This window comes from Desmodus rotundus, chromosome 5, assembly GCF_022682495.2.
Source record: "Desmodus rotundus isolate HL8 chromosome 5, HLdesRot8A.1, whole genome shotgun sequence".
Lineage (NCBI taxonomy): Eukaryota > Metazoa > Chordata > Mammalia > Chiroptera > Phyllostomidae > Desmodus > Desmodus rotundus.
In genome coordinates this window covers 65,688,169-65,707,566 of record NC_071391.1, presented here as the reverse complement: position 1 = coordinate 65,707,566, position 19,398 = coordinate 65,688,169, and the positions used below count along the sequence as shown (strand labels likewise).

The 19,398-nt window shown below is 38.4% G+C and overlaps 1 protein-coding gene across 1 annotated transcript in view; it reads right to left on the bottom strand.

The window, feature by feature from the left end:
* Window positions 1-18,544, bottom strand: part of TRPC6 (transient receptor potential cation channel subfamily C member 6) — a 116,385-nt gene extending 97,841 nt beyond the window's left edge. The window contains exon 1 of the mRNA XM_024574603.3: window positions 17,932-18,544. Within this exon, the coding sequence (XP_024430371.1) occupies window positions 17,932-18,101 (170 nt within the window). The 5' untranslated portion in view covers window positions 18,102-18,544. The remainder of the gene's footprint in view (window positions 1-17,931) is intronic.
* Between the last annotated feature and the right edge of the window lie 854 nt (window positions 18,545-19,398).

Here is a 19,398-nt window from a genome sequence, read left to right as displayed (position 1 = left end):
ACTGTCAATTTGTTATTTATTTCCATGTCTCTGGTTCTATTTTACTCACTTGTTTGTGTTGTTGATCAGGTTCTACTGATAGGTGAGATCGTATGGTATTTGTCTTTAATCGCCTGGGTTATTTTACTTAGCATAATGCTCTCCAGTTCCATCCACGCTGTTGAGAAGGGTAGGAGTTCCTTCTTTCTTTCTGCTGCATAATATTCCATTGTGTAAATATACCACAATTTTTTTATCCACTAATTTACTGATGGGCACCTAGGTTGCTTCCAGCATTTGGCTATTGTAAATTGTGCTGCTATGAACATTGGGGTGCATAGGTTCTTTTGAACTGGTGTTCTAGGATTCTTAATGTATGATCCCAGCAGTGGAATTGCTGAGTCAAAAGGCAGTTCCATTTTTAGTTTTCTGAGGAAATTCCATTATGTTTTCCACATTGGCTGTGCCAGTCTGCATTCCCACCAACAGGGCACTAGGGTTCCCTTTTCTCCACAGCCTCACCAACACTTCTTGTTTTTTGACTAATTATAGCCACTCTGACCAATGTGAAGTGATATCTCATTGTGGTTTTTATTTGCATGTCTCTGATGGCTAGTGATGCTGAGCTTCTTCTCATACGTCTCTGGGCCCTCTGTATGTCCTTCTTGGAGAAGTGACTGTTCAGGTCCTTTGCCCATTTTTTTTAATTGGATTGTTTGTCTTCTTGGTGTGGGGTCATTTGAGTTCTTTATATATTTTGGAAATCAAACTCTTGTCTGAGGTATCATTGGCAAATACATTTTCCCATACGGTTGGCTCCCTTTTTATTTTGCTGATGTTTTCTTTAGCTGTGCAGAAGCTTTTTAATTCAATGCACTCCCATTTGTTTATTTTTTCCTTTATGTCCCTTGATCTAGGGGCATATCGGTGAAAATATTGCTGCATGGAATATCTGAAATTCTCCTTCCTATGTTCTCATCTAGGACTTTTATGGTAGAGTTATTTAAAAATATTTAACAGGCACCATTTTAGGAATTAAACATTACACAAAGTTCTTAGAATTCATTAAATTACCTAAGCTGAAATAACATAAAACCCCAATATTGTAGTGTTTCTGAAAAGGCAATGATGAAAACATGGTAAAGGCAAAGTCTAGTAATACTATATAAGGCCCAGAGAGGAAAGAATTTTAGAGATAAGGCCAATCCACTGAAATCACTTTTATACGGGAGACATTGATTCATTCATCCAACAGACTTTACTGAATCACATCACATGCTAGTCATTGTTTACAGATTAGCTGTTTGCCCTTGTGAAGTTGCCATCCCACTGAAGGGGAGAAAGTACAGACAGTGAAGGTCAAAAACAAAAAAGCAAGCAGAAGAAAAACAAAGTCACATGTGTTCAAGCACTGGCACAGATGCTTGAGATCCATAAATTCTTCACACGTTACTCCGTGTTTCAGAACTTCGTCTCCTCATTTACAAGTGAAAATAATATTACCTATCACACAGGTTTGCGGTGAGGATGAAATCAGCTAATATAAATGAAGCAAAAAGACTGTCGGTCTTATCTGTGTTTTAAAGTCAGCTAGATAGCAAAGTTTAAGCCTCTTAAATTCTAGACAGATCATAAAAGATATCATATGCCTTATCATCTTTCATGTCACATCTTCTCTTTCACTCACCTTACCTCTAGCACACCAAACATCATATTTCATTGATTTTAAGCACCCATCCCTCCCATTTTACCTTGTCTGGAATAGACTGCATCTTGTCATCTAGGGCTTCTTGCAACCGCTGCCGTCAGGTGTCAGTCATTACCATAACATGGTTTTCATTGCCAGCTCGTGAGCAAGCAGTAAAAGCAGTGGCACCCAAAGTTTCAGGCTGGATGACAGAGGCTGGGAAATAAATCCTGGAAACAGTAGCTGAGCACTCCTTTCAAGCCTAAGAAACAAATACATGTGTGTATGTGTGTGTGTATGTGCATCTGTGTGCTGGGGAGGGTGGGACACATGCGAGGAATAGTGGGGAATCATTTGTTTAGCAACACTTGGGAACTGTTAATCAAAATAGTCTAGCTGTACATAATTGCAAAGTCAGTTTAATTACCTAGCACCAAAAGCCTTGTGTCTATCATGGGTTCCTCAAAGAAATGCTGCATCACCACTGTTCATTTTGGCATGAAGGACAATGCTGTGTGGAAAAACAAGAGCATTTAACATTCTGAGTTGAAAAGGGACCAGAAAAGTCCATCTCTAAATGTGAAGGAGCTTTAGGAATACCTTAACCAAGTTTATTTTGTTCAGATTTTCTTTTTTCACATGTGCATAAGAGTTATATATGACCCAAATCTATATCTAATTATCTATGAAGAGCTGCTTCAATCAGTATAAAATAAAAATCAAATCATTTAATTGACAACATTTTTGCTTGTTTGTTTGAAGGTATCAGAGCATGTTACAATTGACAGAACCTTAGATTTGATAAAACATAATGTTTGCGGTTCCCAAATACAGAGTGTGGCATATCAAAGGAGCTTAGCAAATATTGTTGAAAGCAATTGACGCATCCCTCAAGACGACATACAGTGCCCGGCCCTGAATGCCGTTCAAAGAAAAGGGATCCTGTAGAAAACCTTTGTCCTGGGTAGTGGTGGGGATTCTCACATTGCTCAGGGGTCAGCTTTCCACAGTCACCACTGCCACCCTCAACCTATTTGATGCAAATTCTGTTTCAAGGAGATTAACATAGTAATAATAAAATGAGTTTACCTATAACAGTTTTTCAGCCAAAAGAATTTTCAAATGAGCGTCACAAATCATGTATTTTCCAGTTCTTATTATATAACTCTCCAGATAATTTTGTTAGTAATTCCCATGAAGAAAACTCTTCCCAGCTTTGTGTGAGGGTTCTGTGCTGACCTACCACATGTCAGGCCAAAATGCTCTCTGTGCTGCAAGACCAGAGCTGCAGTGACGGAAACATGAAGTATGCCATGAATAGGCGATCAAGCTTCACATGAATATCCACACTGTAATTGGTGCCTGGCAACATACGCTTTCAGATAAGTATCATGTGGAATGCTTTTAAAAATTATGCACATCCTCCAGCTTCACACTACCATTTGAGTCAGGTCCATTTTTTTTTTTTTGATACAACTGCACGATAGCATAGAAGCAACTCCATCCACATGCTAGAAATCAATAGTAAAAGAGAACTTCATCATTTGTAATCTTTAGAGTCATAAAAGTGTGTTGACCACTTGATAAAATAATCTACAGATTACCTAGTTTTGGTACATTCATAATCTTCTTTTGGTGACAAAATTGGAAGTTTTTCAAAACCTACCACTGTTCATCTACATAAGTGATAAAACAGAATCTTTTGCTTCTTCCTTTCTTTCTTCCCATTTCTGTCAATTACCAGTTGTGTAATATTTGGGAAGTCACTTAACCTCACGTTGCTGTGGTATTTTTTTCTTCCTTATCAGTAAAATGGAATATAAAATTGCATACTTCATTGATCTGCTATAAATATTAAATGAGTTAATACTTATAAAAACATTTAGAGGAGGGGCTAGTACATAGAGGCTCCTAGTAAATCTAGCTACTATTTTTATTATTACTGGACATAATCATATGAAAGATGAATGAATACATAGATTAATGAATTAGTGCAAGAAGTGCAATAGAAAGCTTGATATTCAAAGATAGTTAAAATTTCAATAGAAAGAGATGGAGGTTAAACATATTTATCACTACTATTCAGAACCTTTCTTCCTGTCTTCTCCCTTCAACCAGAGTATAACTTAGTTACAATGAGCACAGAACAAAAAACCTTGGTTCAGTAGATCAGACCCAACCTGTGGCTTCTCAAGTAGCTATGGAAAGAGAGAAAAAGGAAAGATGAGTGTGCTCTCCAGGAGCACAACCCACCAAGTATCCAGCTGTGCCAAGAACAAGTACGGAATGCTGAGAGAACGGGGAACTCTGCAACCTGCCAGCCCTTCTGCCCATGCCTTCCAGCCTGTGCTATCTAAGATGCATTTTGTCCACTTGACAACTTACCAGCTGGGTAATTTTCTGCGCATTGCTTAACATCTTTAAATTTCAGTATTATCATTGATAAAATAGACATTTAACAGAGCCAAGTGCCTGCTCTAAAGAGCAAATTACATTTGTATGACAACTAGAAAAGGACCTGCTATAGAGTAGGTATTCAAAAAGTGTTAGTCCCACCAAATATATATAAAGAGTTCAGATTAGTCCTGTACAGAAACAGCAACTTGCATTGAACTGTAACTCTCATTAACATCATCTCTACTCTTGGTCCCGGCTGAGTTATCTGAATTAGGCAGAAAACAGTTATACAGTTATACCACACTCATATACACTGTGTGGGTATTGGTAACACTCATTTCTATATTCTGTTCCAAACAGACATTATATAAGAAATGTGATTCAATCACTTCCAATGGCTTAAGAGTCTTGAATGGCTTGCCAAATTTTAGGTGCCAAAGTTTAATTGAAATTTGGCATATGGATGAGCACTTCTCCATGTATTGAGAGCAAGAGAAGATTCCTAAACAAGGAGCAGTCAGAGATGGCAATTTCACCCAACTGGATCCACTTAGAGCCATATTTAGCATTTTTTAATGGAAGAGAGAAAAACAAGAATGTACTTTAAGGAAATGTTTTCCTTTTATGATTTACTTTCTAAAAAAACAAAAACGAATTGCCTTATGAAGTTACTTCTTATAACTTGGGGAACATAACTAACCGTCTAGAGAAAAAAAATATGCAATGTCTTCCTAGACGTAAACCAACGTTCTATTAAAGAATGTACGTAGACATTTCAGCACACCTGGCAATAACTCCAAAACCCATGGTGTCTATCCCCTTAAAAACAGGTTTCCTGATAATAATTTGTTATCAGGGGATGTTGATTACTTCAAGGCAGGGGAGGTTTGGAAACAAAATAGGTGGTTTCTGTCATGCAGAACACAGGTCCCCAAAGTGGTCAATTAAGAGACCCACCATTAGTGCAAGTGGCTAGGGGAGATGTTGGTTCTTAAATGAAGAAGCGGAAGCAGATCTAAAGGTGATTGTTATACTCGTTTTTCCCCTGAGAGCAGCTTTGAAAATGCAAACTCTTAACCAAGGGTCAGGTCTTTGCTTTATGATTATAAATATTACTTCAAAGGACATTATAGTAGGATTATCTCTGAATTCTAAACCACTACATATATATAAGAAATGATATCACACATGCTCCCTCTGGTTGATTTCAATTATCTTTATAATTTATTTATATATTATTTTTTAATCCTTACCTGAGAATATGTTTATTGATTTTAGAGAGAGGAAGAGAGAGAGAGAGAGAAAGAAACATCTATGTGAGAGGAAAACATCCATTGGTTGCCTCCCATAATTGCCCTGACCAGGGGATTGAACCCCCAACCTTTTGGTGCACTGGAAGATGCTCCAACCAACTGAGCACCCAGTTAGGGCTGATTTTATTTATCTTTTGATAAACATGTTTTTGTAAGGAAAAAAGCTGCTTGATTTTATCCTTATACTGCTGCTGGATGTCATGTTCTGATGTGTCTGTCCCTTTGTGGGTCAGGGAGTAAAGCCACACCTCTGTGGGTAGCTGGTGGGGTCTTTGCTTAAATGGGTGAATATGCCTAATGTCAATGATTCAGGAAAAGAGGAATCCTAGAAAAAGAAATGGAGTTTGAAAGGCATATTTTATACTGGATTAAAAAGATGCTGGGGGCTAGGGGTTTATCTGTCTGGACTAGGACTTATTAAGGACTAGATTGTTTAAGGATGGTCTAGGGAGAGGAAGGAAGAATTCTCTCTGCCATTTAGATGAAGTTTGGTGCTAGGCAGGGTCAGTCCTTAGGAGACTTTGTATATGAGCTGGAAGAGCAGCTACAACCAGCAAAGAGTTCTCTGTTTGTTGATTCTTTTTGGTTATACCTGAACATTTGACTGGTCTTGATAAAGACACAGCCTCATCTCAGATGAGCAGAAGAAACTTGAAGGGAAGAGCCTGCGGCTAGAGAGCTAAAAGGACAGCAGTGTGGTAGTGGCAGTAGTGATCAGTAGTAGCCAATTCCCCAGAAGAAAGTGAATGTCAATGGATTGGCAGCTGGAATATAAGATATGTAATCATCTTCTATGTGGACATTCATTCTTCTGCCTAACCTAGAGGACTTAGATGCTATTTTCTGAAAAGACCCAGCCCTGGCTGCTGTGGCTCAGTGGATTGATCACTGGCCTGTGAATCAAAAGGTTGGTGGTTCAATTCCCAGACAGGGCACATGCCTGGGGTACAAGCCAGGTCCCAGTAGGGGGCACACAAGAAGCAACCACACATTGATGTTTCTCTCCCTCACTTTCTTCCTCCCTTCCCCTCTCTCTAAAATAAATAAATAAGTGGGCAAAAGTAGGTTTATAGTTGTGAGTACATGAAACAGAGAGTTTATTTTTGCATTATTATTTACTTATTTATTATTGTATTATTTATTATTTCACCTACTTTTGCCCACCCCTGTATTGAGGAGAGGATCATATCTTTGTTAAGGAGCAAATTAATTTGTACCTTCTCTTTGTTATACACTGCTAAATGTAAGGAGATAGAGGATCACCTCACCTCTACAGGCTTATAGTCTAGTTGAGGGAAAAAGATATATGAAAAAATAAGTGTAAAAAATATAACAGATGTTTGAACAGACATATTTATCAGACATATGGAGGCAAAATGAAGGAAAAACTTAAAAATTTAATGATTCATAGGCCTGATTCCATATGCTAACTTCAATCTTAAACTTCTTTAAGAAGTATGCCCTATCAGTAATTAATGTCGCAAAACATTTTCTAGCCTGCAATCTGAATTTTTCATTATCTTATTTATACATAAATGTGTTGAAGACACATTTTATTTTGCCTGGAGAAAAGAAGACTGTGTTTGGGGATCCTATTCATCTGTGGTCTCTGACATTAGGTTACCTCTCTTAAACCAGGAATTTAAAGTCTCGGTCCTGAGGTTCACAGGTAAGTTTCATCCAAAACCATCCTGAAGTCAAAAGAGTTTTAAAGAATCCATGACCCACAAAAATGTCATTTACAACTATAATTGAAAAAAGGTTTTAAAAAAAGATGAGGTAACATATATTAAAGGATTTTTTCATTTATCTTTATTTAATAATAGGTTCTCCGTAATGTAAAATTTTAAATAATAGTATGACCTACAAGTAAACACCAGAGAAACAATATTGTGAAAATGTTTATAATTCAATATCATGCATATGGCACATTATTCAAGTTCTTTGATCATTAATAAAACAATATACTTTGAGTTTAAACAGCTGTTATGCTGTAATAGTCTCTTTCTTCAGTATGCATCCTTTATTGCTTAACCATATATATGGAATAACTTTTTCTCCCAAATAAACAGTAAAAATAATCTTAAAATGTTTGTTCAGGGAATGTCTAGCATTTTTTTGTTGTTATTCAAGTACAGTTGTCTCCATTGTCCCCCTACAACTCCCCCCTACCCCAGACATCCCCACTTCCCACCCTTGAATGTCTAGCATTTTAAAATCATTGAATAATCACAATTACTATTTAGTTTAAACTACTTTATAAAACAAAAAGGTTTTATAGAACTCATAGATTAAATAAGAAATAAATATAAGTGTCAAAAAGTCTTTGTTTTTACCATGTGAAATGAATAGAATTAAGAATCTGGGTTTTTCTTACAATTTTGATTCATAATAAGTCAACCTTTAAAGAGGAATCTCTTTTTGCCTGTATCCTTGTTTAAAAAAGATACTATCAGCAATGGAGCACTACCTTTGTACATTTATGTAAAACAAAAGACATAGTTCTTACAAGCTACACATTATATAACCTAGGTTTCAAGGTATATTATGAGTATATTTTCATTGTATATATTTTCAATTTTAAAACTTATTCAATTACTTTCTTTTCAAGTGCACATGGAAAGTTTTCTAGGAAAGTTCACATGTTAGGACACAAAATAAGTCTCAATAAATTTAAGACTGAAATTGTTTCAAGCATCTTCTCTGAATATTAACAGTATGAAAATTGAAATCAATTACAAGAAAAAAAACTGAAAAACACACAAACACATGGAGGCTAAATAACATTGTTTAGCCTCCATAACATTAAACAATGATGGGTTAACAATGGGATAAATCAAAAGATTTCTTGCCAAGATGGACACATAGGTAAACATGCTTCACCTCCACACAGAACTACAGCAAAAATTACAACTAGACTGCAAAACGAATATCACCCAAATTCATCAGAAAATCAAGCTGCATGGAAGTTTGACAATCAAGGATTTAAGGATGCCACATTCATCCAGAGAGGTACAAGGGATGGAGACACAAAGGCGAGGAGAGGCACAGAGAAGCGATGGTTGGGCAGTCCCACATTCACATGTGGTGAATTAAAATTGAGAGGGATACCGCGGGAGTGAGCAATCCCAGCCCCAGACCAGACCACCCAGCCCAGGGTTCCAGTGCCAGGAAAATAAGTCCCCATAACTTCTGGCTTCAAAAACTAGTAGGGGTTGAGGCAGTGGAAGAAACTGCAGGATTCTCAACAGACTTCTCTTAAAGGACCCACAATGGACTCAGAACTCACAAAGACCAACCCCCTCTGGGACTCAGCACCAGGGCAATAGCTGGAAGGGCACAAATGGCATACAGGGAAAAAGGGAGAAAGTAAACTGACTGGCAAGGGGGTGAGTGCCAGGAAGACAGCTTCCTCTCAGTCAATCTCCAGAGGCCAGGTAGCAGCATTGACCCCTCTCTGAGCCCACCCCAACACAGAGCTACAGAGCAGTGAAAGGGGTTGCTCTGCCCTGGTGACTACCTATGGCTTGGCTCCACACAATTTACAGGTGCCTTTTCTACAAAAGCCATGTTACTAAGACAGGGAGTCAAAACAGCTCTACTTAATACACAGAAACAAACACAGGGAGGCTGCCAAATTGAGGAGACAAAGAAATATGGCCCAAATGAAAGAACAGAACAAAACCCCAATACAAGAACTAAATGAAATGGAGATAAACTATCAGATGCAAAGTTCAAAACACTGGTTATCAGGATGCTCAAAGAAGTCACTGGGTACTGCAACACCATAAAAAAGACCCAGGCAGAAATGAAGGTTGCATTAAGTGAAATAAAGAAAAATCCACAGGGAACCAACAGTGGAGAGGATGAAGTCAAGATTCAAATCAACAGTTTGGAACATAAGGAAGAAAAAAGAATCCAATCAGAATAGTAAGAAGAAAAGAGAATTCAAAAAAAAAAGTGGGAATAGAATAAGGAACCTCTGAGATATCTCCTAATGTACCAACATCTGAATCATAGGGGTGCCAGAAGGAGAAGAGGAAGAGCAAGAAATTGAAAACTTATTTGAAAAAATAATGAAAGAAGACCTCCCTTATTTGGTGAAGGAAATAGATATAGAGGTCCAAGAAACACAGAGAGTCCCAAACAACTTGGACCAAAAGAGGAACATACCAAGATACATCATAATTTAAATGCCAAAGGATAAAGATAAAGAGAGAATCTTAAAAGCAGCAAGAGAAAAGCAGAGAGTTATATACAAAGGAGTTCCCATAAGACTGTCAGCTGATTTCTCAAAAGAAACTGCAGGCAAGAAGGGACTGGCAAGAAATATTCAAAGTAATGAAAAGCCAGGACCTACAACCTAGATTACTCCATCCAGCAAAGCTATCATTTAGAATTGAAGGGCAGATAAAGTGCTTCCCAGACGAGGTAACACTAAAGGAGATCATCATCACCAAACCATTATTATGTGAAATGTTAAAGGGAACTGTATCAGAAAAGAAGATCAAAACTATAAACATTAAAGTGGCAACAAATTCACAATTATCAACAACTAAATCTAAAAAGCAAATTAAGTAAACAAGCAGAACCGGAACAGAATCATAGATATGGAGATCATTTGGAGGATTATCAGCAGGGAGGGGAAGATGGAGATTGAGGGGAAAGGTGCAGGGATTATGAAGTACAAATTGGTAGGTACAAAATAGACAGGGGGATGTTTAAAACAGTATAAGAAGTGCAATAGCCAAATAACTTACATGTATGATTCATGGACATGAACTAAGGGTGGGGATTATTGGTGGGAATGGGGATACAGGGCAGAGGAGGGTAAAGGGATAAAAACTGGGAAAACTGTAAGAGCATAATCAATCAAATATATATATATATATATTTTTTTTTAAAGATACCTTGAAACACAATAACCCAAAACCTGTGGGACATAACAAAAGTAGTCCTAAGCAGGAAATTAACGTCAATAGGCCTACCTCAAGAAACAAGAAAAATCTCAAATAAGAAATCTAAACTTACAGTTAAAGCTACTAGAAAAAGAAAAAAGGCCAAAAGTGAGTAGAAAGAAATAATAAAGGTCAGAGCAGAAATAAACAAACTAGAATCTAAAAAACAGTACAAAAGGTCAATGAAACCAAGAGCTGCTTCTTTGAAGAGATAAACAAGATTGATAAACCTTTAACCAGACTCCTTGAGAAAAGAGAGGACCCAAATAAGTAAAATCAGAAATAAAAGAGAAGTAACAACTGACACCACAGAAATACAAAGGATTATAAGAAAATATTATGAACAACAATATGCTGACAAATTGGACAATATGGAAGAAATAGATAAATTCCTAGAAAAATGCAATAACCCAAAACTGAATGAAGAAGAAACAGAAAATCTGAACAAATTACAATGAATGAAATTAAAGTAGTAATCAAAAAACTTCCAACAAACAAAAGTCCTGGGCCGGATGGGTTCACAGGTGACTTTTACCAAGCATTCAAAAATGAACTAACACCCACTCATCCTTCTCAAACTATTCCAAAAAATTCAAGAGAGAAGACTCCCATGATTATTTTAGGAGGCCAATACATCTCACTTACAAAACCAGGCAAAGACACTATAAAGAAAAAAATTATAGGCCAATATCCCTGATAAATAGATGTAAAATCATCAACAAAATGCTGGCAAACCAGACCCTACATCACATTATAAAGATCATATGCCACAATCAAGTAGGATTTATTTCTGGGCTGAAAGGTTGATTTAAAATCCACATATCAATCAATGTGACACACAACATAAAACAAAATGAAAGATAAAAATCAGATGATCATAGCAAGAGACACAGAAAAAAGCTTTTGATGAAATCAAGCACCCATTTATGATCAAACCCCCCAGTAAAGTAAGAATAGAGAGAACATATCTCAATATAATTAAAGCCATTTGACAAACCCACAGCTAACATCATACTCAATGGGCAAGAACTAAAACTATTTCCCTTAAGATCGGGAATAACACAGGGACATCCATTTTCACCAACCTCATTCAAAATAGTACTGGTAGTCCTAGCCATAGCAATCAGACAAGAAGAAATAAAAGGCATACAAGTTGGAAAGAAAGAAGTAAAACTTTGTAGATGGTATGAACCGTGTATAGAGAACCCTAAAGATTCCACAAAAAAATTGTTAGAAATGATAAATGAATTCAGTAAAGTAGCAGGACACAAAATCAATATTCAGAAATCAGTGGCATTTTTAAACACCAATAGAACTATCAAAAAGGGAAAATAAGAAAATAGTCCCATTTATAATTGCATCAAAAAATAATAACATACTTAGGAATAAATTTAACCAAGGATATAAAACACATCTACTCAGAAAATTATAATACACTAAAGAAAGAAATTGAAGAAGATACAAATTAGTGGAAGCATACACTGTGCTTATGGTGTTACTTCTTAAGAAGAAGTAACTTTGTTCAAATGTCCATCCTATCCAAACCAATCTATAGGTTCAATGCAATTTCTATCAAATTACCGATATTATATTTCACAGAACTAGAACAAATATTCCAAAAATTTATATGGAATGATCCCGAATAGCCACAGCAACCTTGAGAAAGAAAAACAAAATTGAAAGTACCTGGTATTAAACTATACTATAAGGCCATCGTATTCAAAACACAATGGTACTGGCATAAATGCAGACATATAGATCAATGGTAAAGAATATGGAGCCCTGAACCAAACTCATGCCTATGTGGTTAATTACTACTTGGCAAAAGAGTCAAGAACATACAATAGGGTAAAGGAAATATTCAATAAATGGTGTTGGGAAAATTGGACAGATACATGCCAGAAAATGAAACTAGACCACCTTCATATATCATATACAAGAATAAACTTAAAATGAATTAAGGATTTAAATGTAAGGCTCAATACCATAAAAATCCTTGACAAAAACATAGGCAGTAAAATTTCAGACTTTGCTTTTAATAATAGTTTTTTCTAATATATCTCCTCAGGCAAGGGAAGCAAAAGGAAAAATAAATAAATGGGACTACATCAAAATAAAAAAGTTTTTGTACAGCAAAGGAAACCATCGACTAAATAAGAAGAAAATCCACTGAATGTGAGAATATATTCACCAATGATACATCTGATAGGGGGTTAATATCCAAAATTTATAAAGAACTCATACTACTCAATGCCAAAAACCCCCCACAAACAATCCAATTAAAAAGTGGGCAAAGAACCTGAATAGAGACTTCTCAAAGAGGACTTACAGATGACCAATGGACATATAAAAAGATGCTCAGCTTCACTAATAAGAGAAATATAAATTAAAACTACTTAGAGATATCACCTCACACCTATCAGAACGGCTGTCATCAATAATCAACAAACAAGTGCTGGCAAGGACGCAGAGAAAAGGGAATCCTTGTGTACTGGTGGTAGGTATGCAGACCGGTGCAGCCCCTGTGAAAAACAGTATAGGGTTCCCCCAAAATTTAAAACTGGAATGCCTTATGCCAGCAATTCCACTTCTGACTATATATCCAAAGAAACTCAAAACACTAATTTGAAAGAATATATGCACCCCTATGTTCATTTCAGCATTATATAGAATACCCAAGCTATGGAAGCAACCCAAGTGCCTATCAATAAACAAGTGGAGAAAAAAATATGTGGTGTCACATATATACAGTGGAATATTACTTGGCCATAAAAAAGAATGAAATCTTACCATTTGTGACAGCATGGATGGACCTACAGGGTATTACGATAAGTGCAATAAGGCATGCAGAGAAAGACAAATACCATATGACTTCATTTATACATAAAATCTAAAGAACAGTATAAACAAACTAAGAAAACAGAAACAGACTCATAGAGAAAACAGACTGGTGGTTGCCAGAGGGGAGGGGGCACTGGGTGAAAGAGATGAAGGGATTAAGCAGTACAGATTGGTGGTTACAAAATCATCATGAGGACATAAAGTACAGCATAGGAAATATCATCAATAATATTGTAATAACTATGTATGGTGCTATTTGGGTACTGGAAATATCAGTTGGGACACTTTGCAAAGTATATGATTGTCTAACCACTATGCTGTACACCTGAAACTAATAAAAATAATATTGAATGCAAACTATAATTGAAAACAATATTTTTTAATTTTTAAACTTATTCAAATCCCTTGTATTTGGGGTTCATTTTAATACTTCCTCTTGTCTTTAGTGTTCTGCAGTTTCAGTATGATATGTTTAAATGGTTTATTTTTATTGATTACACTAATGTTACTGTACTTTTTAAACATGAGCACTTATCATTTCTGGAAAATTATTACCCCATTATCTATTTAAGTGTTGCCTCCCCCCTATTCTCTGTATTTTCTCCTTCTGTAACTCCTATCTTCTTGTTCCATAACTCAGTTATGTTTATATTTTTAATTTATTTATGTCTCTGTATGCTGGATATTATTATCAGTTATGCAATGGCTAATTTGCCCTTTAACCCTTCCTTTGACTTTTTATTTCAAAATTGTATTTTCATTTATAGATTTGCTTTTTTTTTGAAGTAAGTCTTATTCTTTCCTTAGAATTTGATTTCTTTGTATACATTGTCCACATTTTCTTTTATATTCTGCATTTTATATTATCTTTCATGTTGTGACATTATCTTAAACTCCTAAGGATGCAGTAAGGCTGTTAGACCACATGCTGACTGTGCCTCAGGGATTGTACCATCTGCCAACACTCATTCTCGGTTGACTGTTTCCTTGTGTGCTTGGTCACATATTACAGTGCGCATATCTTTAGCTGTGCTCTTTCATCTTTTGCCATTTTCTTGAAAATCCTTGCAGTTGAGATGGTTGGTGCTATTCTTTCAAAGTGGTTTTGTGATTTACTCTTCCAGGAGCCCCAAGAACATTTTTCAGCTTGAAGATTTCCAGGTCAGCTAAGCAGTGTAAAGAAATAAAAGCTAAAACAACAACTCACAATATGCAAGCCCAACGAATGAAATCTTGAGGGGAAGATCTCTTTTCCTCTTACTAATAAAGTTTCTTGTTCTCACTGTTCTTATTCTCACTCTAGCCTAACTTCTCATACAAATAAGGACCCTGAATGTGTGCACAGGCACAGATGTCTCAGGCCCAACCCCCTGCCTCATCTGGAACCAAGGCCTGAGCTTCTCTGCATTTCACATGGGCAGTAGACTGCGGGGCCTGGCCACTGCGATTCATAATCCCCAAGGGTGCCACGGCACCAGCTCTCCTCTGGCTTTTAATTTCTTTGCTTTTGGCACATGGTAAACCATTTTACTTTTTGCAAAACCGAGTAATGTTTTAAAATTATTTTAAATACTTTATCCAGTATTTCTAGGTAATAGTAACCATAATATTTTTAAATTATCTCAGTCTATTCTATCGCCAGAGTTTTAGTTTACAAAGACCTTACTGTGTCTTATTTTTAATTATTTAGTCAGTTTTTCCCAAATAGAATGTTTGGTTTGACTATGTTTCAGATCTTGAGAATTTAGAAACCCTTAACATTACTTTTATGTCCAGAGTTCTTCCCCATGTTGAGAAGTGATGAACAAGAAACATAATTTAATTTCTAAATGATACACCTCCTAAAACTGTGGCAGAACATGGACCATTTCTTGCTATTCACCCTTACAAATAAATCAAAACACAGTGTATTGATTGGTTTCTGATTAAAAGTTGAAAAGAGGAAAAATTTAAATATTTTTCTTGTAGACAGCATTTCAAAATGTTACTATTAACACCATTAAGGTCTGAGAATCTGTTATTGTTCCCAAACAAGATAATATGCCACAATTTTCAGTAGTAAAAGCCTCATAAATGTATGTAAAAAGTCTTTCTCCATAAGTGAACTATGAAACACAATTTTTTTTAGCAAGAGTCATGAACTTATCCCACAGAAATGCCAGCTTGCAAAATTTGTGATCTTATAGGGGAAATATCTCAGTGATTTGAAAAAACACTTTCACAAATAATATGCCTCCCACTCTGGGAAAATATATGAAATTTTTTAAATCACAAATCAAGAGCATATGGAAGGGTTCATTTGTACTCTGCCAGAGGAAAGGGATTTTCTTCAGCTCTTTCTCTTACATCATAGGTGTGAAGAACTGTTGTTTATTGATTAAAAGTTTCCAATTACTTGATTTTTTAACTGCAGAAAATAAAAACCTTGCCAGATAAATAATGATAAAAACTATGAAAACTAAAAAGCCTTCTGGAAATGATAGATTTAGATAAGACCAGACTCTACTTCTGGAACAAGGCTCACTCTTAATTTATTACATAGTACCTCTGACACGGCATGAGGGGGTGCTCCTTGGGACTAGAAGAGCATTCAAATATTTCTGTTCATGTCTCTGCTGCGCAGGTCTAGCTATTAAGAGTGATCTGGAATTCCAGAACTAAGGGAGAAAAATGTCCTCTAAATGGTAGATAATGTAAGGACTAGAAAAATAAGTAAGGCAGTAAAACCCCATTTGAAGAAAACATTGAGGAAAGATTTCAGAACATGATCTTATTACTGTATTTAGTTTTTCTCACTACTGATATATTATGACAAGTTTTTAAAATCAAATTCTTTCTCCCACAGAGAGCACCAAGTGATTATAGACTAATCAGGTGGTAAAAAGAAAGCAGATAAGATTTTGTCTATGAGACAGCCTAATTTTTAAAAAGCAACATAGCTTTTTCAAGTTGCTTAACTTAGCCACAGGTAATGTTACCCTCTTAGTAAATCTCAAGTCTAAGCCAATAAAAAATAAAAGTCTATGTTTTAAACATACACTTTCAAATCAAATTTGAAAATAGCTGTATTCACAATATCCAAGACTGACTTATTTTTCTTTCTATTTTTTTCTTGGCATGTGTGTTCTTGCTACTCAAAGTGTGGTCCATGGACCAGCGATCTCCACACCCCTCAGAAACTGTTAGCAATGCAGGATCTTGGGCTGCACCTGGAGCCTACTGAATTAGAATCTGCATTTTAACAAGATCCGTGGGTAATTCATGTGTTCATTAAAGTCTGAGAAGCTCTACGCTGTAAAACAAAAGAATAATCTGTAATTTCAAGTCGAATACAAGATTTCTTTTGGGGGTGATGACAATGTCCAGGAATTCGATAGACGTGATGGCTTCACGACTTTGTGGATATTTCTAAATACCACTGAATTGTACAACTTAAAATGAACTGTATGCGGTTCATACCTTAATTTTTAAAAAGAAAAACAAAGATAAGTGATAGTAAGTGCTTTCAAATTGTACAGCACATAGATAAATGGAACCATTTCCAACTTTTTCTTTTTATCTTGGGAAAAATTTAGATTCTCAGTTTCCTAGGGTTCACGTCTTACTGTGAAGGGGAAGCACAGCAGGGCTGGACTGTGGGCAGTCCTGACCAAAGATTGGAGGGCGCACCCCCATCTACCACGAGGGTCTACCAGAAGCCCATGGAGCCAGAAATGCAGAAATGCCCCCCTCCCTACACACACACACACACAGACACACACACACACACACACACACCCCTAGAGCTGTTTACAGAACTGCTACTGAGAACTGCTCTCCTCAGGAGGAAAACCGCATCTGGATGGATGTGACTTGTCAGGAAACCACACTTACCCAATCAAGTAAAGGAGCAATGAGGAGGAAACGTTATCTACCAGCTGCACGTGTGGGCCCAGGCGTATGTATGGGGAAGGGGAGACTTCTCCATTTCGCCCTCTACCCATCTCTGTTAACGACCCCCCCAAAAAAAATGTTAAATAAAATCCCTTAATTAACCACAATCCACTAAAAACGACCCATCCCCCTCGCTTCTACAGTTCACTCGTCTCCTGGCACGCACCCTAACAGGCTCATCTCCACTGGACGCCTTTGGTAAGAGCTTCGTGCTGCGGGTGGGGAAGCCTAAAAGTTCTATCTCCCAGACTTAGCCTGGTGACCTGGAGGCGGAGAAGAGGTTGTCCCCAGGGCAAGTCCACACCTTTCCGCGCACACCTTCGAATTCCCCCTCCGTCTGGGGTCCGAAGGGCCTGTGCTTGCCCCCAGCGCACTAGTTCCTGAGTTCCCTGGACGCACCGAGGCAGCCCCGAACACCTTTAGTGCTGTACCCATCTCTCCCACATAGGTTGAGGTACAGGGGGGCAAGTTTGAATCAGTTCCCTGCCCAACACATGCCTTTGGCGCAGCGACCCTGGGTGTCTATGAGGGCGCGGGGTAGCATCCGGACAGAAGACAGGGACAAGACCCCCCATCACCCTTAGCAGTGTTGAGGGCCCGCGGTCTCACTGTCGCGGGCAAACGTCCCCGCGGTTGCTCACCAGGAGCCACCGAGATCCGCACGCGCCCCTCTGTTCGTGGGGGGTCCCAGCCCAGACTTGCGCGGCCCCCAGGGGAACACGCGTGTTCGGACGCACACGGATGTGGATCGTACGCTCCTGCGAGCACACGGCGTCCAGGGGCACAGCCCGCGCCCCCCCCGGCCCGCGGCATCGGCACTTACAAGCAGGGGTAGTAGCCGTAGGGAGGCAGTGGTGACTGCGAGCAGCCTTCGTCTCCCAGCTCGGAGTCCGTGAGCAGGTAGTCCTGGCTCTCGTTGCGCCGCGCGCCGGCCCCAGCCCTGCCCCGGGGAGAGCCGCCCCTCCGGGGCCCAAACGCTGGGCTCTGGTTCATGGTGGGAACGTCGGACTGGCCTCAGTCCCGCTCCAAGGGGCGACCGGGCCGTTCCAGTGGGACCCCGAGGCTGCGTCCGCGTCACTCGCCCGACTGTCCCGGGGCACACAGGTGCCCAGGAGACGAGGGGGAGGCAGGGGGTGTGGACGCGCGGCGTCCTGAGCTCAGAGGATGGATTTGCTGTTAATTCGGAGAGAAGTCACCACTTAGGGGGCCGCAGAGGGGACCCCGCAAGGAGGAGGTCCTGGCTCCCGGACCGAGAGAGTAAAGGCGGGGCGGAGGGTGGCAGTGGAGCCTGAGAGCTGGGAGTACGGGAGTAGCAGCTGAAGAGTTACTATGTCAACCGAGATTCTCCAGCAATCGGCTGGCTCCCGCCTTCTTCCTCCACATCCTCCGTCATGATCCCCACCTTTAAAGGGATCAGAACGACGTTCTAGAAAGCAGCAGCCAGAGCCTGTCCTGTACACACAACTTTCTGGGCCGGGATGGACCTAAACTAGGCGGAGCGACACACGCTGCCCCTCCCTCCTTCCCCAGACCCCAGGAGCCTGCTTATTCATAGACCATACATTAAGAACTTTCTAGGAAGCTTTCTTTAAGTAAGACTCTTGAAGAACCAAGGAAACCTATTTTTTTTACAGACATACTACATTATAACTATGTAACTATGTATTGGTGCCAGGTGGGTATTTGAAATATTGTGGGACCATTTTGTAAAGTATATGATTGTCTAACCACTATGCTGTACACCGAAAGTAATACAAAATAATATTGAATGTAAACAGTAATTGAAAAATAAATTTTAAAAAATTAAAAAGTAAAAGAAACATGAGTCTCTCCTTCCTCTAGACTGCTTTCATTTTCTTAGGGCATTTTCTCTGCAACTTCCAACCTCCACAGTTCTTACAACTCTTCACTTTAAAATGAACAACTTCAATGAGCCCAGTCCAGACGTTCCCAGTTCCTGAGCAAACCAGAAAAATAGGCAAGCATTTTCCCATAATACCGATAGAGGCCAACAACCTCTATTGGGGGCAAAACTTCCCTGCCATCACTGTAAATGCCAGAATTATTTCTCTGCCAGATGTTTCCCACAGTTCCAAACTGTTTTTAATTTTAAGACTTAGTTTTAAGTTCTGACTTAATCTTCATAAACGTGAGATTAAAAACATCTCAACAGAGATGAATCAGTATCTGTAGTACAAGCAGTAGTCAATTAGGAATCCATTCATTCGTTCAACAAATATTTAGTCCATGCCAACTGTGTGCCAAGCACCATTTTAGGATTCAGAGGCAA